Source organism: Anomalospiza imberbis, chromosome 12, assembly GCF_031753505.1.
Source record: "Anomalospiza imberbis isolate Cuckoo-Finch-1a 21T00152 chromosome 12, ASM3175350v1, whole genome shotgun sequence".
In the NCBI taxonomy this organism is placed as follows: Eukaryota; Metazoa; Chordata; class Aves; order Passeriformes; family Viduidae; genus Anomalospiza; species Anomalospiza imberbis.
Window position 1 is genome coordinate 19,031,360 of NC_089692.1, and position 27,330 is coordinate 19,058,689.

At 57.8% G+C, this 27,330-nt stretch overlaps 1 protein-coding gene across 3 annotated transcripts; it reads right to left on the reverse strand.

Moving 5' to 3' along the window:
* Positions 1 to 475: 475 nt before the first annotated feature.
* On the reverse strand, positions 476 to 25,369 carry KIAA0513 (KIAA0513 ortholog). Of its 3 annotated transcripts, none has more exons than XM_068203189.1 (13): positions 24,933 to 25,369; positions 10,425 to 10,926; positions 9,657 to 9,756; positions 9,196 to 9,269; positions 9,021 to 9,091; positions 8,343 to 8,550; positions 7,878 to 7,918; positions 7,329 to 7,407; positions 6,780 to 6,857; positions 5,224 to 5,253; positions 2,827 to 2,907; positions 2,474 to 2,568; positions 476 to 2,363 (listed from the first exon to the last, which is right to left on the reverse strand). In XM_068203189.1, exons 2-13 carry the CDS (start codon positions 10,781 to 10,783, stop codon positions 2,314 to 2,316), a joined length of 1,266 nt encoding a protein of 421 aa, XP_068059290.1. In that variant the 5' UTR covers positions 10,784 to 10,926; positions 24,933 to 25,369; the 3' UTR covers positions 476 to 2,313. The 3 variants fall into 3 exon arrangements, with proteins under 3 accessions (XP_068059290.1, XP_068059289.1, XP_068059291.1); XM_068203188.1 differs by lacking the exon at positions 24,933 to 25,369 and adding an exon at positions 16,129 to 16,236; XM_068203190.1 differs by lacking the exons at positions 5,224 to 5,253; positions 24,933 to 25,369 and adding an exon at positions 16,129 to 16,236.
* Positions 25,370 to 27,330: the final 1,961 nt, after the last annotated feature.

Below are 27,330 nucleotides of genomic sequence, written 5' to 3' on the forward strand. Positions count from 1 at the left end.
CCAAGAGAGAAACCAGCCCTGCAGGACGAGGAACAGGCTCAGCTTGGCCATACAGAGACCTGAGGGGACGTGGACTCTGAATCCTGGGTGGAATGTGACATTCCCAGCCTGCTAACCTGAGGGAACATCTTTTCTTTTTAATAAGATAATACCGAGTAATTGATTTTTAAATACACTGAAATCAAATGTCCCGAGGCCAGAGCAGGATCCCAGCTCTGCCGTCAGCTCCGAGGCCACTGGCAGAGATGGAAAGCACAAGGGAAAAGAAAATAAAAATGAAATCTCCTTCAAGTGCCTCTCTGGCTCCGGGGCAAATGTGAACATCTCTGTAAAAGGTACAACAGTTTTGCTCTATTAAAAAATAGATTATCAAAAGGGAGAAGCTGGTGGAGGCACCAGGGACCACTGAGGTCGAACAGGCAGCGTGGAGAAAATCCATCTGCTTAAAACACACCACAATAATTGAGCAAAAATATTCATTTCTAAGATAATTTATTCCAATCTCTCTCTCTCTCTCACATCCCATCCTTCACACATTCCCGGTCGAGGAGAGTTTATGGCTATTTTTTATTGGATTTTAATTGATTTTTATAGAAAAATACACATGCAAATAATATATATACTTCAGCGCTGAACATTTCTTTTCATGTTGGAAAAAAAAATTAATAATAATAATAAAGAAATGAAGGAGGATTTGGGAAAGACCTGAGTGGAGACAGAGACAGGGAAGGCCATGGGGATGGGATGCTCCAGGATGCTGAGCTGCTCACGGTGCAGCACATTTTATCCAGCAGGAAGGTGTTTTTTGGGAAGAGGGACCAACATCAGCCCCTGACCCCAACAAAAACCCTTCTCCAGTAGCTCTGCCCAGGTTTGGGAATGGCCAAGGAAAAATTGGTGCTGGATTTGTCCTTCCTACAAAACCCAACATGGATCCCATCCCCAGCAGCAAGGGAAGCTCAGCTTAGGTAAAAGCATCACTTTGATGCTTGGAAAAGACACCAGAAGCCAAGAGCTACATGGAAAAAAATATCCTTTTATGCTATTTCCTGTGGGATACAGCTGGCAGCACAGGGAAAATGGACTGATTGAAACCTGGACTCAGGTGTTTCAGGATGATTTTTTTTTTGGGTTAGGCTCTCTTGGAGCCTTGGCTGTGCAGGGCTGGGGGGTTCTGCCCCTGTGGGCTGCTCCTTGCAGAGGGGAGCAGCGATGTGCCCGTGTCCCCAGCGATGTCCCTGTGTCCCCAGCCTCTCTCAAACACCGTGCCAAGGTCCAAGGGATAAAACAGATCTGCCGCATGGTGGGAGCTGCCGCTCCTGGAGCGGAGCAGGAGATGTCCTTTCGACAGGGCTATTTCAGGTTTGATGGATGAGCAGCTGGAGCAAAGAGCTGGAGAAGGAGGAGGCAGAGAGGAGCAGCCTGGGAAAGGAGGACAATTAATCTACTGCCACAGGACGCCAGGAGGCTTTGGGAAATGTCACAATCCAGCAGCATCCCGACACTGACAGGGCAGCAGGGAGATGGATGATGTCTTCTGTCATCTCCTCCCAAGCCAAGCAGAGCTCCTCTGCCTGCAATCCTGCCCAAGGCCATGGCTTTTTTCCTACTGATCCAGGCTAATGGTACGGAGCAAACTGTTGTCCCTTTGCCCAGAGGTACAAACCCACACAGGCAGCACAATGAAGGCTGCCCAAGGGAAGGATTTCCCTCCAGCTCCCAAGGAGGGTGGCAGCAGCACTTTGCCAACCCCACCTCTGCCCATGTCCCCAGCCAGTGGTGACACCCCTGGAGGCACCACAGAACCTGAGTGGTGGCTGGGTGCAGCCCCAGCTCCTGGCTCTGGTCCCTGCCATCACCTCCTGCATCCCTGGTGCAGCTCCAGCATCAGCGAGGGGACTCCAGCAGGGAAAGGCAGCCTTGGATCCCTCTGGATTTACCACCAGAGACCTCATCATGGGGGGGCTGCAGACACAGCACCTGGGGGCTGCACAGCCACACTCTTCCTGCTTTCCCCTTGTGTTTTGTTTTGCTTTTTAACCAACCAAATTCACTTTTGGGACTGTCTACTCCGACAACAGAGGCGGGAGGGTCTGGCGAGGGCAGGGGCTGTTTGGCTCCTATGTCTACAGGCTGCCCTGGGGCAGCTCTAGAGTTTGATGGACGATCATGCAGGTTTTATTGCAGCTCGTGTGTGTGGTTTGGTTTGTAGGTAGCCCAGCTTCAATCTCAGGTAGCCCCGGAGGTGGGTTCCTCTCCCCTCCCCACCTGTCCGGCCGCTGTCTCTCCGCCGCTGCGTGCCGGCCAAGGCGGCTACTCCATGGCCATCTGCTCGATGTGGTCACTGAGCAGCTTGTATTGCTCTGGGAAGGAGAGAGAGAAGGGCTCAGGGAGGCTGCCGAACCATCCCATCCATGCTCCATCCCCCCAGAATCCCAGAAAGGGGCTGCGCATCCCCCGGGCTCTCCCCTACCTTCATCCAGGTTGCCGATGGTCGCCTGCTTCTTCAGGAAGTCACTGCAGAGCTTCTTGCTGAGGCCAAACGCCAGCATGTTGTGGATGAAGGTGCTGAGGGAGGACAGAGATGCTATGGGTGAGAGAATGGCCAGGCAGCCCCTTCTTCCCCCCACCTTCCTCTCCCTCTCCACAGCCCCTTGCAGCGGGCACTGGGATGACGCTCAGCTCAGGCCCTTTGGGTATTCAACAGAAGGGGCAGGAGCAGGTCCCAGGGAGAAGCATCAAAATCCTCTGCACCATAAGGGATGTCCCCAGTGGGGGAACAGCTGGGAGGTGGCCCCAGGGGGGCAGTCCCCATGCCCTGCTCACCCCAGCTGCCCGAAGGTGATGTTCTCATTGAAGCGCAGGCTGTCGTCGCGCTCCTCCTGCGTCATGTGGCACCACTTCTCCCTGCAAGGAACAAACCAGTCTGGCACACTCTGTCACCACTGTCACCTCAGGACCCCCTGTCTGCTTCCTCCCACCCTGGGCCACTTTGCTGGAGGACAGGAAGGCACCAAGAGCCCCTTGGAGGACAGGAAGGCACCGAGAGCCCCTGGGTGTGGTGCTGGGTGTTGCATGAGCTCACAACATGGATCCATCTGCAGAGCTCCTGCCCTGGAGCAAAGCAAGAGATGCCCCAGGGAAAATCTTGTTCAGCCTTGGCTTTGCCTGGAAAGGCCCTGATTAAGAGCTAAAAATAGCATCGATCCCTCCAGCCCAGAGCTCACCTTCAGTGCCACCGTGGGCACGAGGAGGAAGCAGGGGATGGCCATCCCAGCAGGGCTCTGCTGAAGCCCCCCAGCCTGGGAGGGTGACAGGAGGACACCAGGCACCTGTCCCTCGCCTGCAGCAAGGCTCCAACTCCCCGAATCCCAACCAAGGTGCACCCCAAACATACCTCCCCCTCGGACAGGGCGGGAGATCCCACACCCCTCCCCACGGGCCAAAATGCCAGCGGTGCCCTGAGGGTGCCCCAGCTCCACTCTGGCTCCCTGCAGCTGCAGCATCACCTTCAGGGATGGAGGGGTTTAAGCTCTGGGTGTTTGCAACCAGCTCTAGGCAGTGGCAGAGTCCCCAGCCCGGGAATAAAGCCTGTGCCACAGGGATGTCACTCGGGGTGGTGGCAGCAGGGCTCAGTGCATGCATGCCAGGGAAGCTGCAGCTCCACGGTGCAGCCAGCCCCTTCCCGAGAACCAGGTGAGGTTACAGCCAAGGATAAGAGGAGGAAAAGCAAGGAAAAACAGGGATAGGCAGAAGAAAAATGGAGGAGAAGGAAGAGGAGAACACCAGGAGAAGAACGGACACTTGTAGCTGGCCAGAATACCAAGCAGGAGGGGGGAGCTGTGCTGGGGGGAATCTGGGATAGAGGGGATCTCACCCGAAATTCAGTGAGGCTGCCTCAGCCCCAGTGTGGCTGCAACTGGAAGAGGATGGGTGCTCAGCCAGGCTGACCCCACAAAGGGAGCCAGTCCCCACTAAATCACCCCAACCCGAAAGTGCAAAGCTGCTGAGCTGAGCCTGCAGCCACCAGCTCATTGTTTACAGGGCTCTGGAAATGCACACAATATGTTTCAGGGGATTTTTTTTTTTTTTTTTTTTTAAGAAAAGAAGGTGTAATTTCTCTCAGATAAAGCTTAGGAGAGCAAATAAAACCCACAGCCAAATGTAGAGGCTGAAAGGAGAGGGGAAGAATTGAATTAAGGGGCTTTGAAATCTGGAAGCAAAACTTCACAGTCCCCACTGGCTCACTTACAGAAGAAGCATGTTTGTAACTCCTTCTTTCCTGCCTTTTTATGTTTTGGAGGGAGAAGGGAGGAAAAACATTTTCAAAGTGCCCCCAAAAAAAATTTGGCTGTGTTTCTGGCTTATTACAGGAGAGTAACATGCCTGGGAAGGGAGAAAACCCACATGTGGCTCCACTCAAAGCCTTTGATCTTCACACTGGCCCAGCAGGACAGGCACAGCGCTGAGAAACCCCCTGGGGTGTGGGATTTTATTTTGGGGCATCCAGGGAAGCCTTGCTGTGCCTGGAAGTGCTGAGAACTCTCCATCAATTCTTTCCTCTTCCAGAAGCAGAAGTGTTTCCCCCTGCACAGCAAACCTCACGCAGAAAATTCACTGCCAGGCTTCCAAAACTCCTCGTCCTCTTGCTAATGCCGTCACCTGGAGGGATTTGCTCCCAGATCCCACACTCCAAGAGAACAGTGACTGTTCCCAGCTCGTGGCCCCAAGGGCACGCTCCCAATTGTGACATGCAGCCCCCCCCCCATTTGCAATTTTAATTCTGTTAAGGGATGGCAGCAGAAAAGTGCATTAAAAATGGAAAAGGACCTGCTTTTCCAGCTGGCAAAGGATCCCCAGCACCTCTAAGTGGCAGCAGAAGCCAGGAGCAAGCAGGAAGGACAGGAGAGGGGGAGGCTTTCTACACAAAGAAACTCAGTTCCTGTCCAAAACCTGCCCAGAGGGATGTTCCCAGCGAAATATCACAGCTTGAAACCATTCAGGCTCCTTTGTAAGAACCACATGAAAGAGGAGCCAATCTAAACCCCTCAGGCCCTTTGGGAGGGTGATGTTCATGCTCAAACCTCTGGCAGCTGCTCCTCCTGCGTGGAGAAAGGGCCTTGCAGAGCCCCCCAGAACACTTCCCCCCCTTCCCCAGGGCAGGATCTGGACTGAAGTGAGCACCAGCCTGTGGGCACTAAGGAAGGACAGGGACAGACACACCTCTTCTCCTCTTCCTCCCCAGTGTTCCCTCTGGAGCCGCGGCAGAAACGGGGCCGACAAAAGTGGCGCGTGAAAAGATCATGCAAGACAGAGGGATGGAGGGGAACGGAGAGAGGAAGAGATGGAAGAAGGTTGTTAGAGGCAGAGAGAGAGGAAAGAGAGAGAAAAAGAGGAGTTTAGTTCTGATTCCTTCCCCCCCTCCCCTGCCCTTCCCACCCAGAAGAGGAAAATCCTCCGTGGATCTCGCAAAGGACAAAGCCCGGCCACCCCAGAGATGTCCTGGTCACCCCATCACAGAGATGGCCTCAGCCCCATCCCCACGGGCCTTCTGGGCATCTGCCATGGCCAAGGACCGACCTGGAATTCCAAACCCAGCCCCAGCCTCGTCCTCCCTGCAGGGATTTCAATCCTCAGCCCAGCATCCCAGCTCACCGTAAGGATTCTGCATCCTCTGCAGAGGACTCGGGGGGGTCACCACCGCCCCCAGCCCCCCGAGATGCTCAGGATGCTCCAGGCTGCAGCTCCCAAAGCTCCTTTGTTAGCCAGGCTTGCTCCTGCAGCCGAGGCAGGCTCAGCCATCAGATTAATTGGGAAAGGCACTGGGAGCAGGGAGCAGCTGCCAGTGGCGTCTGTCCTTGTGAGGCATTTGCTGCTGCTAATTTGGGGCTTAACCAAAGCAAATGCAGCTCTGGTTACACTGCTGCTCAACGGGCTCTTCCCGTGCTTGCTTGGGAGAAAAAAAGGAAAGCAATAACGGGGAAAACAGGGATTGATCCGAGAGCTGAGCCTGGCACAGCATCCCAGGGTGCGAGCCAGGGCTGCTGCGGCTCAGCTCGGGATTTGGGGAGGACACAGAGGGGGCTGGCTGTTCCAAAGGGCTGTCAGCGCTCCGAAAAGGGGCAGCTCGAGGGCTCCAAGGAGAGCTCAGAGTCTTGGGCACTGCACAGACAGCGGGAGTGGCCGGCTGGGACTGGGAAACTGCTGCCAGGAGAGGAGGGAGTGGCTGGAGCCCTCACACAGCTCCGGGGTGCAGCAAGAGATGGGCACAAGCTTGGCGAGTGTTTCACCCGCTTCTGCACCCCCCGACACGCGCAGCCCCTTCCCTGGCAGGTTTATCCCAATTTTTGGGGCTGGCAGTGCCACCATTCCCAGCTTCTCTCCTTGCCGGCTGCAGGTTGTCCCTCCTGGGGACAGCTGGGACATCCCCTCCATCCACGACACCTCCCCGATGGCTGCACCGAGCACCTCCCAGACCTGCTGGCAAACTCAGCACCAACAGCCGGAGCCCTGGCTGGGATTTCTGGCCATGTCTCTAGGGTTTGGTTCCTCCAAAAATGCTGCACAACAAGCATGAAACCCTTCCTGCTCCCAAACCCCTGCCAGGCTGCAGATCTCACCAGCACACCCCGCTGCCCAGTGCTCCCGGCAGGATTCCAGCGTGGGATGGAAAGCAGAGCATTTCCCCAGGGCTGGACAAGCTCAGGGTGCTTGGGAGGAGCTCCCTGTGGGGCTGCAGGGGACACAGAGTCTTCTTTTCCCACGGGGACGTGTCCTACCTGGTGGTGGGGGACCTCTTCCTGCGCTCGCAGTGCACGGCGTCGAAGAAGGCGGCGTTCCAGAAGCGGAGGTTGTGCCTGCAGGGAGGGAATGTTGGGAATGCCCAACTGGGATTTGATAACTGGGAACCACGGAGTGCCCAGAGCAGCTCTGGCTGCCCCTGAATCCCTGGAAATGTCCAGGGCCAGGTTGGACACTGGGGCTCGGAGCAACCTAGGATAGCGGAAGATGCCTCTGCCATGGCAGGGGTGGAATGGGATGGGATTTAAGGTTCTTCCAACCCAAACCATTCCAGGATTCCACAATCTCACCCAGCCTGTCCCTCAGCCCTCCCAAGGGTCAGGGTGGGCCAAACAAACCTGGCAGATTTCTGGACCAGCCCTTTGGTGGCTGCAAACACATTCTTATTAGCACAAGGGATGTGCCAAAGCCAAGGCCAGCTCTGATAGGGGCACTTGTGAACATCTGGGGACATGTGGCCAGCAGGACATGCGGCCAGCAGGACAAATCCCTCCCCAGGCAGGAGCCCGCTCGCCCAGGGGCTTTACCAGATCGGCTGCTGCTTGAGGTGCATGTACAGGTAGATCTTCTCCCCTTTCTTCTCCTCCTCTGGGCTCTGCAGGGACACTGTGGGGACACACAGTCACACGCCAGCACCTGGGGGACTCCCACCTTCCCACCCACCTGTGGATTTTGTGCCCTCTCCCAGTTAGGTGGCTGAGCAGCTGGGACGGATTGCAAACCAAACACGCCCTCTACACCTCCACAGCAACGGGAAGAGGAGCTCTGAGTGCCCTTGGAGGGCAGGGATCAGCCCTGAGGAAGGCAGGGATGTCCCAGGAGGATCCTGGAGGGACTGCACCACTGCTTTGAGAGCACACACAGGTGCTGGGGGAGACTGGTGCACCACCAAAGCCCAGAGGCTGTGGGTGCCCAAACCTCTGCAGCCTGTGACGCTGTGGACAAGATCCTCACAGGACCAGAGCTGTGATTGGAATTTCAAACCCAGCCCCAAGGAATTCCAGCATTTCCAACCTTCTGTCCTTCCCCAGGGGTGCCTTGGCCATTCCTATTTCAGCTGTGCTGGCTGCACTCACCTGTCTTCTTCAGCTTCTCCTTTGGTTTGTCTTCACCTTCGCTGTGGCACAAGAAATCAATGTCAGCTCCAAAAATCCTGTCCCCCCCGACAGCCCATGGTCCCCTGGCAAAGGGAACATCATTTGAAAGACCCCCTGATCCCATGCCACCATCCCCAGGGACAGAAAGGCGACAAAGAGACAGTGAAACAGTGACATCCCTCCCTTCAGTACAGAGATGATGCAGAAGATCACCACCTTGCGACCACATAACTCCATGGCTGTCTCAGTTTTGAGACAAATCAGGAGGAACTGGGACAATGGCCAAGGGAAACATGACTCCCAGACCATGAGGTGACAGTGACTAAAGCATGGGACTAGACTCTCGTGGCCATGGCAGCCCTGTGGTGGCCACACACCCCTGGCTTGGTCATGACATGGGTGCCTGCCCAGCCCCCCCTGCCCACCCCAGGGAGTGGTACCCACTCGCTCTTTTTGGTGGCAGGACCCTTCAGTTTGGTCTCCAGGCCCCCAAAGAAGCCCTTGACGTTCTCTGTCTTGGCTGAAGTGTTTTTCAGCAGCCTCTCTGCAATGTCCTTCTTCTCGGCCAGCCAGGTGTTCGCCGACTTCAGGTACGAGTCGATGCTGCCCGTGGGCTTCTCCTTGGCCTCCAAGGGCAGGGCGTGAGGTTTCCCTGGGGAAAATGTGCCAGGAGCTCAGTGGGCCCACGGCCCTGAGTGCTGCCAGCTGCCGGGGACCTGCATCCAGCTCCACCAGGAGATGGAAACGCCCAGGATCCCGTCCCAGTTCCTGTAGGTTTTTATTTTTATCCTCCCCACTCCCATTTTGGATAGAAAACCCAGCCCCTCGTGGAGGAGCAGCCACTGCACACCAAGCAGTAAACCAAGGTGCTTCTGGGCTGGTGTGTTCACATCCCACCCCCAGGGGCTGGGATCACCTGGGGGTTGTCACACACAAATATTCCTGGCTGGAAGCGAGGACAAAGCAGCATCACCACCCCAGCGAGGAGTTCTGCCAGCTTTGCATGGATTTTGGGCTCATTTCCACCTGGGGCACCCCTCCAACCCCTTTCCATGCACATGACACATTTCACACCGGCCCCCAGCAGCAGCAGAGCCCCCCCAGGGGTGCAGGCTCCCTTACCTATGTAGTAATAGGTGAAACACATGGTCATGAGGTTCTTGGCAGGGCTGAAATCGTCCATCTGGTGACACCTGTCACAGAGGGAGGACACCCTGAGATGGGAGCGCAGCCACAGCTCTGCCCTCAGGGCCTTTTGGGGGTTCCCACAAAGCCCCAGAGTGCCCCCAGGACTTACTCAAAGAGCACGAGGGCGAAGGACTGCATCAGGCGGTAGAAGGTCTGCTCCGAGACACACTTGGAGTTGCAGCGCTGCAGGGACAGAGCCCAGGGTTCAGCACAGGAGCCCCCAGGAACCCCCACCATGGGCAGGGGGAAAAGAGCACTCATGGCTGGGACTCCCCTCAGAGACAGCGCTGTGCCTGTCTGGGTTTGGGTTTTTTTTAGGGAATAGGATATGTCTGAGTGCTGGTGGGATTTAATTTTAAATTAAATGAGCGGATTCCCTCCCACGTTGCACCATTTAACTGCTCAAAATGCATTTACTGGCTCCTGTATCTCCTTCTGCTGTGGTTCCTCACTTTTCTTGAGTTCCTGCCTTCCAAAAATACTTCTCTGGGACATAAATAAATCCCCCTGGCCTGAGGCAGTTCCAAAGCCCATGCAGGATCCCTGCTGCCTCCCCACCGCTCCCCTTACCTGGGCGCTCACATATCTCGCAAACCACTCCCTGCCCTTCCCGTTCTCGCTGCTGCAGAGCTCCCCAAACCTGGCCTTCTCCTCTTGGTCCAAATCCTCTCTGCAACAGGGAAAAATTAAAAAACATCATTAAAGCCAAGGATGCGACCTGCACCCCCCAACATCCCTCTTGGCATCAGCATCCTGGTGCAGGTGCTGGAGGAAGGCAGAGGAGGAGGAGTGGAGGAGCACCCATTTTGTCATCCCTCGCCTTGTGCTGCTCTTTTCTTCCTCCCTCCCAGGAGGGAAACCAAAGGCAGAGGGAGAAGGGAAGAGCCAAGGACAGCATGAGCAGAAACTGAGCTCCAGAGACAGGCACGGAGCCCCAGAGCATAAACAAGCCCTGTTGCTGCTCCTCACGCTCCGTTTGCTGCATCCAGCCTGGCACGGAGCCGCGGAGTCCCGGAGACAGCGCCGGGAGCTGGGGGATGCAGGGCTGGGGGCACAGCCAGGGGCTGCCACAGGGTCCCTGGGCACCACTGGCATTTCCGTGAGCATCAGTGGGGAGAGGAGAGGGGGACGGTGAACCCCTGGCATGGGAATGGGGACAGAGAAGAAGGGAGCGAAGCTGGGGGTGGAAGATGTGGCCAGGAGAGGAGCGCAAGGCAAAAGCCACATCCCCCTCAGCACCAACACCGTGGAGAGGAAGGACAAACTGCTGCTCCCGGAGTGGGAAAGCAGCCAGATCCAGCCCCATCCCGTGGGATGTCCCTGGCCCTGCTCACTCACCCCCCGGTGAAGATCTTCTCCACGTAATTCCGCATGAACTCCCGGCGCTCGGCCGTGGCCTCGTCCCGTGCCGACTCCGTGCTCTGGCTGGAGGAGAAGGACTCGTTGGAGGAGGAGCGGCGGTAGCCACCCCAGTGCTGGGGAGATTCCCCCATGTCATTCTCGCTGTCTGCTGACTCGGTGGCATCGCTCTCCTCCGCGGCCACGTCCCCTGTGTCCCCCAGGTGGCCGTTGTCGTCCCCCAGGTGGCCGTTGTCGCTGGGAGCGGCGGGAGGAGCGGCCTCTGAGGGGTCACAGACGGGCACTTCGCTGTCAAAGTCAATGAGGTTCCCTATGGGCACGTCTAGAGGGGCCTCCATGGCTCTCCCAGGGGATGTGGCAGTGCTGGGGACACTCGCTCCTCGTCCTTTTGCCCCTCACTGGGGCGTTGAGGCCATCGCTGGCAGGGTGCTGGCTAAGGCAGGCAGGACCTCCTGGGCGGGCACAGGTTACCACAGGACATCTGAAAGACACAAGGAGGACAAAAGTGAGGACAGCACCCCGGGGAACCACCACCGTGGAGCTTGGGCAAGGCCACCACCCACGATGTCCCCAGGATGTCTGTCAGCAGTGGAGGGACAGACAGAGCTGGATCCTCTCCAGCAGCCACGTGAATCAGCAATCCCATGGGATGCTCACATGCTGTTGGCACCGCTCAAGAGGGTTTTCCATCCTTTAGCCCAGAAAAGGGACAACCGGAGCCTCAGCTCCATATGTCACATTTGGGATGTGACATCTCGTGGCCTGACGGGCAAAACTGGGCTGGCAGGAGCCAGCAGCTGGCAGGACACTGGTGGTTCTGCAGGGCAGCCCTGACATCCTCCTGTCCCTGCCCTCCCTCTGCTCACGGCTCTGTCTGACCCCGTTTGGAAATGGGATCATCCCCGGGTGGAGTTTAACACACATCAACTTAGCTGGGAATGGAAAGGGATGCTGGACACGACAGGAACTGGAATGGGATGAGGACACAGAGCTCTGGACTGCAATTGAGGGATTTTGGCACCCCAGATTGCAAAGGTGCAGCAAAGAAGGTACAGAGAGCACAGGGATGGGGGTGAACTGGGATGCTCTGGCACATGCCCATTCCCAACAGCGCTGCAGCAAAAGAGGAAACAACCAGCCTGGGGCCACCCTGAAGCTGCCCCTGTGCCAGAGAGTCACTGATGTACTCACTGAGGGTGTTTCTGCCCCAGGAGGGGACGAATTGTAGTGTCTGCACACTCTGCAGCATCCAGGCACAGGTGGGACAGGAGCAGGGACAGCAGCACAGGTGACAGGTAACAGTGACAAACCCAGGGCAGCATGACAGCAACACTGACATGGCCCCGCTGCCTTCCAGGGGACTGATCCCAGGACACAGAGCAAAAATCCCCCAAAGGACCGCTGTCCAGTTCATCAGGCAAACAGGAGTTCAAGCTGAAACCAAATCTGACGTGTTTCACCAAGCACAGCACAGTGGGAAAACAACCCCTGGGCTGCAGGAGCAGCCACTCTTCAGCAGCATCCCCCTCCTCCTCCTCTCCTCCAGGGACCCTTTGGGGCACCAGACAGCAAGAGAAACACACCTCCTTGAGTGGCTGGGACACTGTCCCCCAGGGACAGCAGGGACAGAAAGAAAAGTCACCTCGGGTGGCAGAACCCACGCAGCCACCTCTGCTGGCAGCCTGCTGTGCCAGCCTCCCTCACACTGAGCCCCTGGCACACACCTAAAGCTGGCTCCCAGGAGCTGCAGGGACACTGCTGAGCTCCAGGAGATGAGGAGAGCTTGGCTCCTGGGACAGGAGCAGCCCAAGGCTGTGACACAGCAGGGACTGGCGGTGTTCCCATGGGGATCCAGCCAGCTGCAGCCTGGCTCTGTGCCCCTGGCAGTGTGACGCATCCCCAGCCACCCCTCCAACTGCAGGGACCTCCATCCATCCATCCACCCACCTATCCATCCATGAATCCATCCATGAATCCATCCATGAATCCATCCCTCTGCCCCCAGCCCTTCCCACTCCCACAGCAGCTGCAAAGCCCCTTTTGGCTCTGATGGAGAGAAGGTTCCAGGGAGTCCTCAGAACCCCTTCCAGTACCTAAAGGGGCTCCAGGAGAGCTGGAGAGGGACTTTGGATAAAGGCATGGAGAGACAGCACACAGGGAATGGCTTCCCACTGCCAGAGGATGCGGTTAGATGGGATATTGGAAAGGAATTTTTACCCACGAGGGTGGTGAGGCCATGGCACATGGGAAGGAGGACTTGGATCTCAGCCCAGGAGGCCCAGGGAGTGCATCCCACTCACAGGGGGATGGAAAAGATTTAATCCCTCACTGACCAGCTCACGGTAAAGCCCTGCCCTTGAGTGAAGGCCACCAAGGGTGTCCCAAGGTGATGGCAGCTGCTGGGGGTGCCCAGGCTCCCCAGGCACCTCCAAAAGTCCTCAGCACAGAGCCCAGAAGAGCTTCAAACCCAAAACCGGCTGCAAAAGCAGCCCTGTCCCCACTCCACAACCTCCTCATTGTTCCAGTAGAACAAATCCAGGGAAGGAGTAACCAAAATACCAAATGAGAGCCTGAGGTCCCACAACTGGCACCTTCCACTCATGGACATCAGCACGGTTGCACATCCCAGCACTGCCCAGGCACAGCCCAGGGGGTCCCATTCCTGGCTGGGTCAAGTCTGAGAGTAAATGAGGGTTCTGGAATAAACAGGGAGTTTTAGGCTGCTTGGGAGCTTTGGTACAACAACATGAGCTTCATCATCATCCTGAAATTCAGCAGTGCCTGGGCTGACTTTAACCATGAAGCTCACCCAGACAAGTGGAGACACCAGCCCAGGAATAAAACCCATGAATGTGCTGAAGCCACGCATGGGAATGCCACAGGAAACCTGTGGTGACCTGAAACTTTGGAAAATGCCTGTTTTTACTAAAAACAAACGCTGGGGTAGATGTGAATGATTCCCCTACAGCTGCACATGTGTGCAAGCAGCTTTTATCCATGACCTGCCCTTGAATCCAGCATTCCTGGCTGGATCTCCCAGCATCCCTAAGCCCTGCACGGAGTTTCCCCTCGGGGCTTTTTCCAGGTGCGTCGGGTGCTGAGGTCAGGTTTGCTGCGGGGCCTCAGCGATTCACACCTGGGAAGTGGGATCCAATCCCCGTTTGCCGCAATGGAAATCCCAGTGGGGAGCAGGATTTGGCCAAGCTGTGTCCCAGCTCTCCTCTCTCTCCAGCCCAACGCTCTGCTCCCAGCCTGTCCCCAGAGCGGGGTGACAAACAGATAATTCATGCCTGTTATCAGCTCGGGCTGTTGGTGACATCCCACACGGCGACACTGCTCCAACCCACACTCACTGCATCCTGCACGGAGACGGTGCTCCAGCCTGGAGCTGTGAGAGGTGACTAAAAATCTGTAATTAAAGCACAGAAACCTCTGGCTGCCTCCCCTTGGCCTCACCCCTGCAGTCTGGCAGCCAGACACGGAGTGCAGGAGCTCTGAGAGCCCCTGGGAACACTCAGCTCCGGGAAAGGGGAAAAGCCACAACTGATGTTCTTGCAGGATTTGTCTTGGCAGCCCAGAGAGGACAACTCCGCTCCTTCGGACAGAGCCAGAGCTCTGCAGAGAGCCCTGGCACTGCCTCCGTGCCAAGGGCTGCCTGCATCCCACTGCTGTGCGGGGGCGAGGGATGCTCACGTGGGCAGCACCTGGCCCTGGCCAGGGCAGGGTTTGTGCCCTGTGCTGCAGCACAGGTGATTCCAACACATCCCACGCCTCTCTGCCAGCTGTGCCGGGGGACAAATCCTTCCCAGCCTGCAGGAAAGGGGTCAGAGCACTGCTGCCTTCTCCCAGCCCACGTGCTGATGCCCTGCAGAGGAGGTAGCCCCGATGCAGGGGGGCACGCTGGGAGGAATTTTTGGGACACGCACAGAGTGTCACCGCTGCTCAGGGGCTGGCAAAGCGCCGCTGCTCAGTGCTGGCACTTCTCCACGCTGCGGCCCTCCCTGGAAATCCTCCCTTGTCCCATCCACCCCGGGGGCTTGCACTGCCCTGGCAAGGGTCTGACACGGCAGTGCCACCCGCTCCTGGTGCTGGCACTGCCTGGGGACACCACGCAGCCACTGCGCCCACGGGTCTGTCCCACGCTTGCGGCACCGCGGGCGCGGAGCCAGCCCGGCCGGGCTCTGCAGGGGCACCCTGGGCACGGCTGAGTGCCTGCCAAGGAAAACTCCCTGTGCCGTGAGGGAACAGCCTGTTTCCTCCCCGGGAACTGGTCAGTCTTGTTCCCTCGTGTCCCTCCCCCGGGGAGAACACGCCGGCAGCAGGGTCACGGCTCCGGGCTGCAGACCCGTTGAGTGCCAGATCCCGAAACTCATCCTAAATCCGGAGGTACCGCCCGGATTTAGGTACTTCCCCCCCTCCCAAGCACCCCACTGAATTTAAACGCACAAACCTCCTTGTTTAAACACATCCTGGGACTTTGGAGGGCCGACACTGCTCCTCGCTGGGTTCGCCCGCTCTGCTCCCGGGGCCGGGACGCGCTCCCGGCTTTATCGGGGAGGCTCGGGCTGTGCCCTGGGCTGCAGCCCTGCCCACAGCTCTGCAACTTCCTAAAATAATTCCCTGGATGCCACGGGCGTACCTGAGAGCGGTGCCCAGCTGGGCTGGCACAGGTGGGGCAGAGACCGCACACACTCGGTGCATGCCAGAGTCAGCTCCCAGCCCATCCTGAGCCGCCAGCGGAATCCCAGTCCCTGACGAGGGAGGATTTTTGGCGTGTGATATGTGTAGGTTTAGAGGATCTTTCCCCCACCATCACCTTCTCTCCCAGCCCCAATGATGGGGCGCTGCTGCCTTCCAGGTGGATCCTTCCCCTTCCCGAGCCCGGCTTTAGCTCACACGGAGCACTGCCAAAACCATCATCCAGCCCTTAAACCGGAGCCATTCCCCGGCAATCAGAAGCCCGGCGAGCTCCCAGCTTGCCCTGCTTCCCGGAGAGCCTTTTCCTTTCCCCCCCGCTGCCATCAGACACCAGATGGCAGCTCCCCATTCGCCTGGACTTGCGAGGAGAATTAAATGTCCCTTGAATAGACCTGAGCTGCGTAAGCCGCGCTTTTGTGCCGAGCAGCGGTTTCTCCTTTCACACTTCCCAGCGGCACGGCTCCCACACCCCCCTCGGCCACGGCCACATCCCCAGGGAGCCCCAAAACGGGGCTACTTATTCTGCAATTCCCATTTTTACCTGGCAAAAATTCCTTCCCGGGGGCCGTACCAGGCTGTATTTTGGAAGTGAGCCCCTCGAAAAGCACACGGTGGCGGGAGGGGGAGGGGGAGGTTCCCTGCCCCGACCACCCTCAGCCCCCCATTCCCACGGGAAATGCTGCTTCCAGCCCCTGCGGAGGGCTCCGGGATGCAGCCGGAGCTCCCAGCGAAGCCTTGGGTGCTGGAGCCTGGGGACAGCGGGAGGACGCGGGGACCCTTCCCGGGGAGGATGGCTGCATCCCCCTGGATGCGCTGAGCTTAAAGCCAGCTTGAAAAAAAAAAAAAAAAAAAAAGCGGGGTGTCACCTCCCGGCGGGATATGGGGACAGAGAACGGATTAAACCCCAGCCAAACCCAGGCCTGTCCCCAGGCGGGGTCACCGCGCCATCCTCATCCTCCCTCCTCCCTCCTCCGTCGCCTTTTACCTGCAGCCGGGAGCCTCGCAGCGCCTCGGCTCGCCGCTGCCTCAGCAGCATCCGGCCCGGGGGTGGCCGGCGTGGCCAGCACGCCGGGGAACGGGCGATGGAGGCGACGCGGGGACGCTGCGCTCCCTCCCTCCCTCCCTCCGTGCGGAGCTCCGGCGCTCCGCGGTGCCCACGCGCGGCTGCGCGCACAGCGCCGGCTCCCGGGAAAGGGCCGAGGAAAAAGCTCCCGGTGCCACCCGGCCACGCTGTGCTGGCTCCCCAGAGCCCTTCCCGCGGCACAGAGCCGGCGTTTCACCCCGGGAGGGATTCCCACGCCGGGCATCACCCCCCCAAAACCGGCCCCTGTGCGCCCTACGTTAAGAAATATTAAGAAAAATTAGGTAGGATCCCAGTCAAAGGGGAGTTCTCCAGACTAAGCAGCTGCACAGGTAAATGTCCAAAATATCGACCAAAATGATGCGGGGTCCCCATCAAAAGGGGGATCAAATCATCTTAGGTCTCTGCACGTGCAGATAGCCAAAATATCAAGCGAAATAAGGTGGGGTCCCCATCAAAGAGGGATTCTCCAGCCCAAAGCAGCCCATCCAAACCCCTGTGCACCCTGACATCTGGGACATTAAGCAAAATTAGACATCATTCACATCAAAGACAAATTCTCCAGCCCAAACCAGCCTAAGTCCTGGCACATCCAGATATCCCAAATATTAACTAAAATAAGGTGGGGTCCCCATTAAAGAGAGATTCTCCAGCCCCAAACAGCCTAACTACCTGCACATGCAGATATCCAAAATATTAACTAGAATAAGCTGGGGCTCCAATAAAAGGGGGATTCTCCAGCCCAAAACTCTTTGTACAAGCCCCTCAGCACCTCAACACCTGGAATATTAAACAAAAATAAGCAGGATCCCCATCAAAGGGGGATTCTTCAGCCCTTTCCCCCACCTTTAGCTGGTTTTTAGGCCTCCCCAGCACTCAGCTCCCTGAGGATTGTGAATTATCTGCTCTGCTCCTCCTCAGGTGAGCCACTCTGGGGGAAAATGTGTCAGGTGAGAGCAGAGAGGGGAAGCCCCAGTGGGGAGGAGGAACTGGGTGGGAGCAGCACAGAACAGGGGCAAAGCTCTGGGGAATTGCTGCCTGCCCACAGGGCAGTGCTGGCATCTGGCTTCTCCCCTGAGCCTCGGGAGAAAAACTCCAGGGGTTTCATGGCAAGAGATGGGAAACAGGGCAAGGCTGAGCCCCCTGGGAGGGACGTCCTGGGCCAGGCAATTTTGGGGTGCTCTCAACAACGTGAGTCTCTGATACAAAGAGAAGCAAACGAGCTTGGAGAGGAGGCCACCAAGGTCTCCAGCTCTGCCCTCGCCAGCCTGTGCCAGGGCACTTCAGCCCTCCCAAAATGACCCTGGCACTGCCTGCATTAACCCAGAGGGGTCTCCCCAAGGATTTGGGGGAACAACAGCCCCTGATGGAGAGAGGAGGCTGGAAACCCCCATATCAGCACAGAATCCCTGGTTCTGCTTATCCTCCCCGCCCCAGCATCACCCCAACCCCGAGCAGAGCCCTTTTCTGTGCACCAGAGCATCCCCCATGGACAGGGAGACAGGAGCTGCTGCCCCAGCACGCCCCGGAGGACCTGCAGTCCCACTCTGATCCCCAGGAAGAGCAAAACCCAGTCAGAGCCACATCCTCCCCCTCTGGAGATGCCAATGAGCAGCAAATTGTGTGATCCCGGGGAAATACTGCTGGGGTGGGAAATGCAGCATCCCTGGCACAGCCTGGCCAAAGCTGAGTGCTGCTGCTCAAGGGCACCCCTGGGAAAGAATGCAAAGCCTCAGTCGGGTGGTTTTCAGTGCTCTGGAGGCAGGCAGGAGTGAGGGAGATGGGTGAGTCACTCCTGCCACGGAGCATCCTCATCAGGAGAGCTCAGATAATGATAATTAGTGTGAAACTGCTCATTGTCCCCTCCATCCCCACACCGGGGACGCTGCACACCCGTCATCATCAGCCCACGGAGGCAACAGCTCGCCTGTGACACAACCCTGGAGCTCAGCAGAAACCCAGGAGCATCCCTAATTGACTGTCTGCCCAGGGTGATTATTGTAATTAAGGCAGACTTCAGGAATTGCAAGTGACATGGAAAAAACACCCCCCAGCTCCCCAGTTTTGACATGGCACCATGGGAGGGTTTTGGTCCCTCCTCCTCACCAGCTCTTGTTGGTTGGGTTTTCACGAGGATGCCTGGTCTCTGTTTATTTGTTTTTCTCTGTTATTCTGCTCTTGACCCTGGGTTTGGAGCAGGTGGAAATCCTGGGAGTACACACGTTCCTGGCACCTGGAGATGTCCCAGGCGAGGCTGGGCAGGGCTTGGAGCAGCCTGGGATAGTGGAAGGTGTTCCTGCCCATGGCAGGGGTTGGAATGGGATGAGCTTTAAGGTCCCTTCCAACCCAAACCTAAAATTCCATGGTTCTATGAAGTTTTGGGCCTCATCCACCTCAGCTCACAGTCATGCCTGGGAATTCTTCACCTTAACAAGGAGAGGAGAGGCCCCAAGGACTGGGAGAGCATCCATCCCCTGCCTGCCACGGCTGAAAGCAGCCAAGGAGCAGAACCAGGCTCAGGTTGAGTTTTTTACCCTCCAGCACCCTCAGGAGACATCCAAGACTTCCCAAGTGGAAATCTCTCCATGGTGGTGCCCCCAAAAACACCCTCCTGGGAGAGTGCCCCCTCTCCCAGCTCCATCCCCAGCCCAGAACCATCTCCCACCACCCCCTTGGCACCTCCACACTGCCCTGCTCCCTCCTGGGAACATTCCAGGGATGTCCACAGCCCACCAGCAGCCGGGCCGCAGCTGCAGCGCTGGCACAGGGAGAGCTGCCGGTGATGTGGGTGTCCCTCCCCGCCTTCCCGTCCCGTAGACAAAGGCTCTGGGGGTGGCTGTGGCTGTCACACACCAGAAGTGCCCTATTTTCCCTTTGCCATCCCATCCTGGCACAGCCACGCTCACATCTGCCAGGGACGGTGCCCAGCAGCAGGGGGGAGGCACAGAGCAGGGCGGGTGCTGAGCACAGGGTGACAGCCCCATCAGGGTGACACCCCCACCAGGGACAGGGTGACATCCCCACCAGGGTGACATCCCCATCAGGCACAAGGTGATATCCCCATCAGGCACAGGGTGACACCCCCATCAGGGACAAGGTGACACCCTCATCAGGGTGACATCCCCATCAGGCACAGAGTGACACCCCCATCTGGGACAAGGTGACACCCTCATCAGGGTGACATCCCCATTAGGGTGACATCCCCACCAGGGACAAGGTGACACCCTCACCAGGGTGACATCCCCATCAGGCACAGAGTGACATCCCCATCAGGCACAGGGTGATATCCCCATCAGGGACAAGGTGACACCCCCACCAGGGTGACATCCCCATCAGGCACAGGGTGATATCCCCATCAGGCACAGGGTGACATCCCCATCAGGCACAGGGTGATATTCCCATCAGGCACAGAGTGACACCCCCATCTGGGACAAGGTGACACCCTCATCAGGGTGACATCCCCATCAGGCACAGGGTGATATCCCCATCAGGCACAGGGTGATATCCCCATCAGGGTGACATCCCCATCAGGCACAGGGTGATATCCCCATCAGGCACAGAGTGACATCCCCATCAGGGACAGGGTGACACCCCCACCAGGGTGACATCCCCGTCATGCACAGAGTGACATCCCCATCAGGGACAGGGTGACACCCTCATCAGGGTGACATCCCCATCAGGCACAGAGTGACACCCCCATCAGGGACAAGGTGACACCCCCACCAGGGTGACATCCCCATCAGGGACAGGGTGACACCCCCATCAGGGACAGGGTGACAGGCCCATCAGGGTGACATCCCCATCAGGCACAGAGTGACATCCCCATCAGGGACAAGGTGACACCCCCACCAGGGTGACATCCCCATCAGGCACAGAGTGACACCCCCATCAGGGACAGGGTGACACCCTCACCAGGGTGACATCCCCATCAGGCACAGGGTGACACCCCCATCAACTCAGGGGAAGCAAGTTTTGTGGAAGTCACTGAAGAATTGGGTAATTTCTGCCTCACACCCCTGAGCAGCAGGATCAGGCACAAGGGCCAGGGGCGGAGCTGGCAGATCCAGGAAGGAGCCAGGGGTTTGATGGCAGAAGGATCCCAGAATCACAGAATGTCCTGAGCTGGAAATGACCCACAGGGATCATCCAGTCCCTGTGACACCCCAACAACCCCACCCTGTGCCTGGGAGTGTCCAAACTCCCCTGGAGCTCTGGCAGCCTCAGGGCCATGCCCATACCCCGGGGAGCCTGGGCAGTGCCCAGCACCCTCTGGGGGAAGAACCTTTCCCTGAGATCCACCCTAAACCTGCCCTGGCACAGCTCCATGTCACTCAGGTCCTGTCCCTGGTCACCGCAGAGGTGTCAGAGCTGCCACTCCACATCCCACTGTGATGTAAAATCCTTCTGTGAGGGCCGAGATAACAGCTCTGATAAAACCCAAAGCTCTGATAAAAACCCCAAAGCCCAGGCCCCTGGAACACCACAGGGCCAGGCTGACCCCGTGCTAAAAGAGGGGCAGCTCCTCTGGGCAGGGCTGTGCCACCAGAGCCCAAGCACCTGGAGAGGGACAGGGACAACAAGAGGCTTCAACAGCACCGAGCCACTTGCACCAGGATGAATTCATTTGCATTCAAAGGACCCCCCGTAGGAAACCGCCCAAGCCCCAAAAAAACTCACCCTCCACCATCTCACAGGCTCAAGGATTGGGTTCAGCCTCCCAAGACAAGGAAGATGCCGGGTTCCTGGTGCTGATCTGTGCTCCAGAGCCCTCTCCCAGCCCAGGAGCTCCTGGCTGCTCCCTGGGCCCTCAAACCCAACACCCAACACCAGCACAACGCAAGCGAGCGTTGCCACACCACGGATGGTTGTGACACAGCTGCTAAAAACCTAAATAAGCTGCTCTTCCAGACTGACCCTCTGCAAATCCCTCCTAATCCAATCTTGCTTATGGCATTAAGTTGGACCCTCCCATACTGAACACCCCTGTTTGCTCAACAGTTGGGAAAATCCTGGTCTTTTCTCAGTCCTGGTTGAAGCTCTGATGCAGAAGTCACCAGAGCTTCCTTCTCCTCGTGTCTGGAGGTGTCTGGGGACAGGGCTGCACCTGCACTCCCAGCTCCACGTCCCCCTGGCACATCCCCTGTGTGTCACATGGGCATGGAAAACCTCCCTCGGTGCCAGCGTGACACAGCCAGGAGTTCTCCTTTGCTGCATTCTTGTGGTTTAAACCAGGGTTTTCCCCACCTTACCCCAACACAAGGAAAGAGCTGGAGGAGATAAACCCTGCTCTGACCTCCAGCTTCCCCCATAAATCCCAGCTGGGATCCAGGTTAGGAAGCCAGCCCCAAACCACGTTAGTTTGGTGTGTTAGTCCCACAGAAGATGCCAGAGCCACATTCCCCACCACAGCTCAGGGCTGGGAATGCTCTGCCCTCCCTGAGGCTATCCCACAGATGGATCCCACATTAGGAGGACACAAAGCCGTGGGTTTGCCACAGGCTGTCACAGCCACACGCCTCCGTGATGCTGATTCCTTCAGGGAGGAAAAAACCCTGCCCGTGTGTCCCCGGGGTCCTCTCGAACATCTGCCACCACACGTGTGTCAGAGCAGCTCAGCCAGGCAGCCAGGAGGACGAAAGTGTTATAATTACCCTCAGTCTCCCTGGAATCTGCAGGAAAGTCGCGCCACGGAGAAGGAAACCTGTTTTATCGTTCCTAAAAAGGAAAGCTGAACGTATTTATAAAGGGAAACACAGGTGGCCAGGCTGGCACAGGCTGCAGCAGTGGGAACGGGGCTCCTTTCCCTCTGCTTCCCCTCCAAAAAAGCCTTGATCTTGTTTAGATCCATCCAGCTCAGTACAGGAACATCCTCAGGGGTCTGCAAGTCCACATGGACCTGGGGAAGGGCTCCAGAGGGATCCAATCCGTGCCAAACCAGCCCTTGGGGCGTGGAAAACCACCCGTGGAGCCCAGCAGTGGTGGAGCTGGGAGGAAGGAAGGCTTTCCTCCCTCCCACCCATTCCGGGCAGTGGGCAGGGCAAGGAGTAGTCCTGGGGTTGCTGGGAGGGCAAAGGTGACAGCTCTGTGTTCTGTTGTCACAGTGTCACGGGGCTGGGGTGGTGGCAGGGACCTCACCAGCAGCACACGGTGGCTCCCGGAGCAGTGGGATAGTGGGATCCACCTCAGCTCGGGCAAAACAATGGGATCCGCAGGGAACGGCAGCACAGCTCCACCTCTGACCACCCCACAGCTCCCCCCAGCCTCCCCCAGACGAGCTGGGGGTGACAGCCGTGGTGCTGTGACGCCTCCAGCACAGCTCTCGTGTCCCAGGCCCCCTCTCCTGCTCTCAGTTGGCCACAAGCCAGGGATGGGCATCACCTCCAGCTGCAGCACCTTTCCTGGGAAGAGCGGGGTCCTCACACGTGGGAGAGGAGCTGCTGGGGGCCCTGCAGCCCCCAGAGCACTTGGACACAAGCACAGGATGAGGGCAGGGGACACTCAGGACACCCCGGTGGCCACGGCACCAAAGGGAAGGTCACCAGCATGGTGGGAGCAGAGCCTGGAATGTGGATGTTAAGGATCAATGGAGGATCGATGCCCTTTTCCTGCTTTTATTCCCAAATCCTGACAAAGATTGCATCCAGCTCACCCATCCCCTCCTGAGCATCCTGCTGAGTGTCACCACCCTGCTCTCCCAGTCACCACCTCTGAGCCCCAGAGGATTCAGCAGCAGCCATCCTGCTCAGCAGCAAGGGACAGGGACAGGGGGGACAGAAGAACCACTGCCCTTCCAGACAGGGCATCACTCCATCCCCAGGGAACCCCATCCCTAACTGGTTTGCACAAAGATCTTCCAAATTCATCAGCAAATAACCAAGAATAGGAAGAGTGGCAGAACGAACTCCAGGCATGGAAGGCAACTTCAGCTCATGGTCCTGCAGCTCTCGGGGGGGGTGTGTGCTCCTTCCAGTGGGGTCAGATGGGATGGAATGGGATGGGATGTCAGTTCCAGTCACCCCTAAGTGACTATTTTTTACCACACACCAAATCTACCCAAACCAAGCTCATTTTGAGCTGTGGGGTGGAACAAGATGCTCTTTGAGGTCCCTTCTAACCCAAACAATTCCATGATCCTCTGATTTTACTCTCCCAAGCTGCTTCCCTGGCCAGGCCCCTGGGCTCTCTGGAAGTGCTTTGTGTGTTGTTATTTCCCTTCCAGCCCCAGCAGTGACTCCTGCATCTCTGTGTGTGTAAAGCTCCACCACATGCCGGGTAACAGCCCAACCAGGAATTCACAAATTCGTCAGTGGAGGCAGCAATTGCCACTGCAGCCATCTGTCAGTCCAGGAGCCAGGCAGTGGAGGGACAATCCAGGGCGTGGATGTGCCACACAGTGCCGTGGATGAGCCCCTGAGGGGGAGCAGCAGAGATGCCACACTTCGGGGTCTCATGGGAGCCACACTTTGGGCACTGACCCCCAGGCTCGCCCTCCTCACCACCCCAAAAAAAGCCAAAAAGTTTCCAAACTACAGCAAATTTTCTGACTTTTGCCATTCCACCCTCCCTGCCGCGGCCCAGCCCTTGGTATTCCCTCCCAGCAGCTTTGCCGGGTGGGATCAGCACCCACCCCCCCTCCAGCCCCAGCCTGCTCCCAGGGGACCCCAAAATTCCCTTTACCTCCTGCCCCTGGCCGGGGCTGCTCCTTGCAGAAGCGCCGGGCAGCGGCGATGCCCAGCCCCGGGCGGGCACAGCCTGGCGGGACAGGGACAGCCCCGCCGGCATTTACCGCTGTGCAAGGATTAATTCCAGCTCCGGGTGACAAAGTGAAAGCCAAACAAGGTGAGGCAGGGATGCGCCCGCTGCCTTTCCCTGGCCCCGGGTGCCGCCCGCCGGTGGCAGCTCCCGGCGGCTCCGGCGGGACTGGAAAGACCTGTCGGTGCTCCTGCCGGAGCCACCGGGCACGGCGCTGGCAGGAGAGGTGTGGCAGAGGCCAGCAGGGCTGCTGGCACCGCCTCTCGGGCTGTCACCGACACCCTGCTCCCGGCAAAGGGTTGGGGACGCCTTAGTGCCGGCTGGGTGCATCCCACATCCCAAAGAGGAACCCAAACCTGTTTCACCCCGGGGAATGAGCCCATTTAATCTGTCCTTGAGTCAGGCTGGGCCTGGAGGCCCCTGACCTGTGGCTGGGACCCTCAAATGCTCGAGGAGTAACCCCAGTAATCCCCCATCCCAAACCCAGAACCTCTGGGATGCCCTGAGGCAGCTGCTCCCCGTCCCCATCTCCCACTGCAGCACAAACAGCGCAGCTGGGGGGAAAAAACAGGGTAAAAAGGGGGGGAAACGCAGCTTTATTCCTCCCTGACATTTAATAACCTTTATTGTCCTCTGAGCAGCAGTTTCCCATTCCAAGAACCGGCAGCACGGCTCATTTTCCTCCAGGCTGGACAAACTTTGGAGCCTGGCAGCTGCCCCGTCCCCTCACCCTGCACCACAAACCCCAAAAGGTTCCAAACCAGGAGGAAACGCTGTGGGATGCCGGGGTTGGGGTGGCCCTTCCCAGGCTCCCTGTGATCCCTGCTGCATCCCGCAGCTCCGGGCTTCTCCCCAAAGCATTCCCAGGCTGCTGGGGGAGAGCTTTCAGCACTGGGGGTGTACAGAAGATTCCAGGGACACAGCAGAGCATCGGAGGCAGCGGATGAGGCACTTACCAGGCACGGGGGAGAGGCGCTGACAACTCGCAGGAGGGAAAAGAAGGAATTAATGGTGCTGCAATTCCCACTGCCTCCATCGTTAGGGAAGGAAAACGCATCCGAGCAGCCTCGCTCGAATGCACAACGTAATTTGTTTCGGATTTAATGTCATCCTGCTTCCTGGAGATGGGCTGGAGCTGGGAAAAGCCTCTGCTTGTATCGACCGTGCCCCGGGGAAGGTGGAAGCAAAGGAGGGGATTTGAGGAGTTTTGTGGAGGGAAAAGCTCAGCTGGACCTGGGCAGGGCTGCTGCTGCAAGAGTCTGAGACCACCGAAGTGAGACATCACCCCCAGGAGCTGCTGGCTAAGAGATACCTCAAATCAGCTTCCTGTGGAATATCGATGTTTTATGAAGAGTCTCAGCGAGGTTTTCTCCTGCACACTGAAAGCAGCATCACCATGCCCTGCACGGGGCAGTGGCACCACCTCACCCGAAACCAGGAGTTTGGGGGCAGGGCAGCAGAAGGAGGGGGAACCCCAGTTTTTTCTGGGATTTAATCCTCTCTTGGAGCCCTGAGCTTTGCAGGAGGAGGTCGGGATTTTCCCCAGCCTGATGTGTTTCCTCCTTGGGGCCTCCTGTTTGCGCAGGCGGCTGCGAATGTTTCCTCCTCCCGGAAAAGCCCCGGAGGGAGCAGCCCGGATGGGCACCCACATCCCTGACATCCCCAGCCCCAAAACACCTCTAATTCAGGAATCAGATCCCCTCAGCTCGTCCCCCTCCCCACAACCTGCAGAGCTCCCCTGCACCTCCTGCTTCTGGTTTTAATCCAAGAGCACGGCAGGGCCCGGAGCCCTGCCAGGGCTGGGAATTCCAGTCCAATCTCCAGCTGCTGCTGCAAGAGAGAGAAATAATCAAATACAGACCTGGGGGGTCCCACGGCAGCTAAATCGCTGGGGTTTTCCTGCAGGGCTGGAACAAGGAAGAGATAAACCACGTTTGCTCCACAGCACAGGCAAACAACTGCTTATCACCACGTTGGCAGCCTCAAGGCTATTGCAGGGTGTCAGGAAAAGTGTAATTCCTTTCCTCTCCCGGGAAAGGTTCTATTTCTGGCCCCTTCGTCACAGGGAGCTGCTCCCAGCCCGGGGCTGGGAGAGCAGCCAGCCCTGCAGAGCCCCTTCCCTCCCCCTGCCAAACTCACTGGGGAAGGGACGGACTTTGGGGGAAACAGAGGCAGTTCTGGTTCAAGCTGCAGAATCACCTCGCCTGGCTCGCAGAGAAAGCTGCAGGGAGGAGTTAGAGCCTCTTGCAGGGCCCGAAGAGGCTCCAGGAGAGCTGGAGAGGGACTGGGGACAAGGGATGGAGGGACAGGACACAGGGAACGGCTCCCACTGCCAGAGGGCAGGGATGGATGGGAGACTGGGAAGGAATTCCTCCCTGTGAGGGTGGGCAGGCCCTGGCTGTGGCTGCCCCATACCTGGAAGTGTCCCCAGGACAGGGCTTGCAGCACCCTGGGACAGTGGAAGGTGTCCCTGCCATGGCTGGGGTGGAATGAGATGAGATTTAAGGTCCCTCCCAACCCAAACCATTCCATGATTCTGTGATAACCCAAAGCTCAGCTGCAAAGGGGCAGAGCCAGACTTTGTGCTGGATTTTCCAATGACATTTTAGGGGTCATTGGTCTTTTTCAGGCTGGAAGGTGATGAATCCTGTGTCCCTGGGTGGGGAGGGACAGAAGGAGCCACCGCTGGCCTGACCCAGTGCTGGTGACAGCCCTGTGTGGTGGTGAGAGACCACTGGGTCCTTCTGCCAACACATTTGTGACACTCCCTGCACCACAATTCCCTTGGCCAAAGAGGACAGATCCATCCATTTCTCCCTCTCTCCCTGGCTCCACTCCCCAGCCTTCACCAGCTCACCTCGGTGAGCTCCACCACTCCCCTGCAATGCCCAAACCCTAACATGGAAAAAGCCAGCACATGGAAAAAGCCCATTTTTATGATTCCCTTCTGTCCAAGTGTGAGATCGGTAATTGAGGGTAAAATTCCACCCAGGGCCCTGAAAATAGCCCGATAAATGAGCTCAGCTCTTTGCTGGTTGACTCAGCTAATCCTTCAGCTGCCTCCAGACAGCTTTGATTGTATCTCCTCTCCTTGGGCTCCCTTTAATGCCAAGGCCGAGCCGTGACAGCTGCAGCAGCTCCGTGCAATTCATAATCTGCCTTTATTCCTGGCTGCACCACTGAACAGAGGTCGGCTCCCGCTCCTGGCGTGATTTATGAATATGGATTTTGTTGGTTAAGCCATTAGGAGCGGTGATGGAGCAATTCCTCGTACATCCTGCACCGCGGAGCGCCTCATTTGCAGCCCGCTCCGCAGAACGTTCCCCCTGCAACGCCGTTCATGCAGGGAAGATT

What these genes read in the sequence shown, in the direction of transcription:
- KIAA0513 (XM_068203189.1), bottom strand. Translation starts at nt 10,783, where the DNA reads ATGGAGGCCCCTCTAGACGTGCCCATAGGGAACCTCATTGACTTTGAC. An exon ending in TTCGCCCTCGTGCTCTTTGA is followed by an intron (nt 9,092 to 9,195) that starts GTAAGTCCTGGG and finishes CCTCTGTGACAG; the next exon opens with GTGTCACCAGATGGACGATT. An exon ending in CTCAAGCAGCAGCCGATCTG is followed by an intron (nt 6,858 to 7,328) that starts GTAAAGCCCCTG and finishes CCCTCCCTGCAG; the next exon opens with GCACAACCTCCGCTTCTGGA.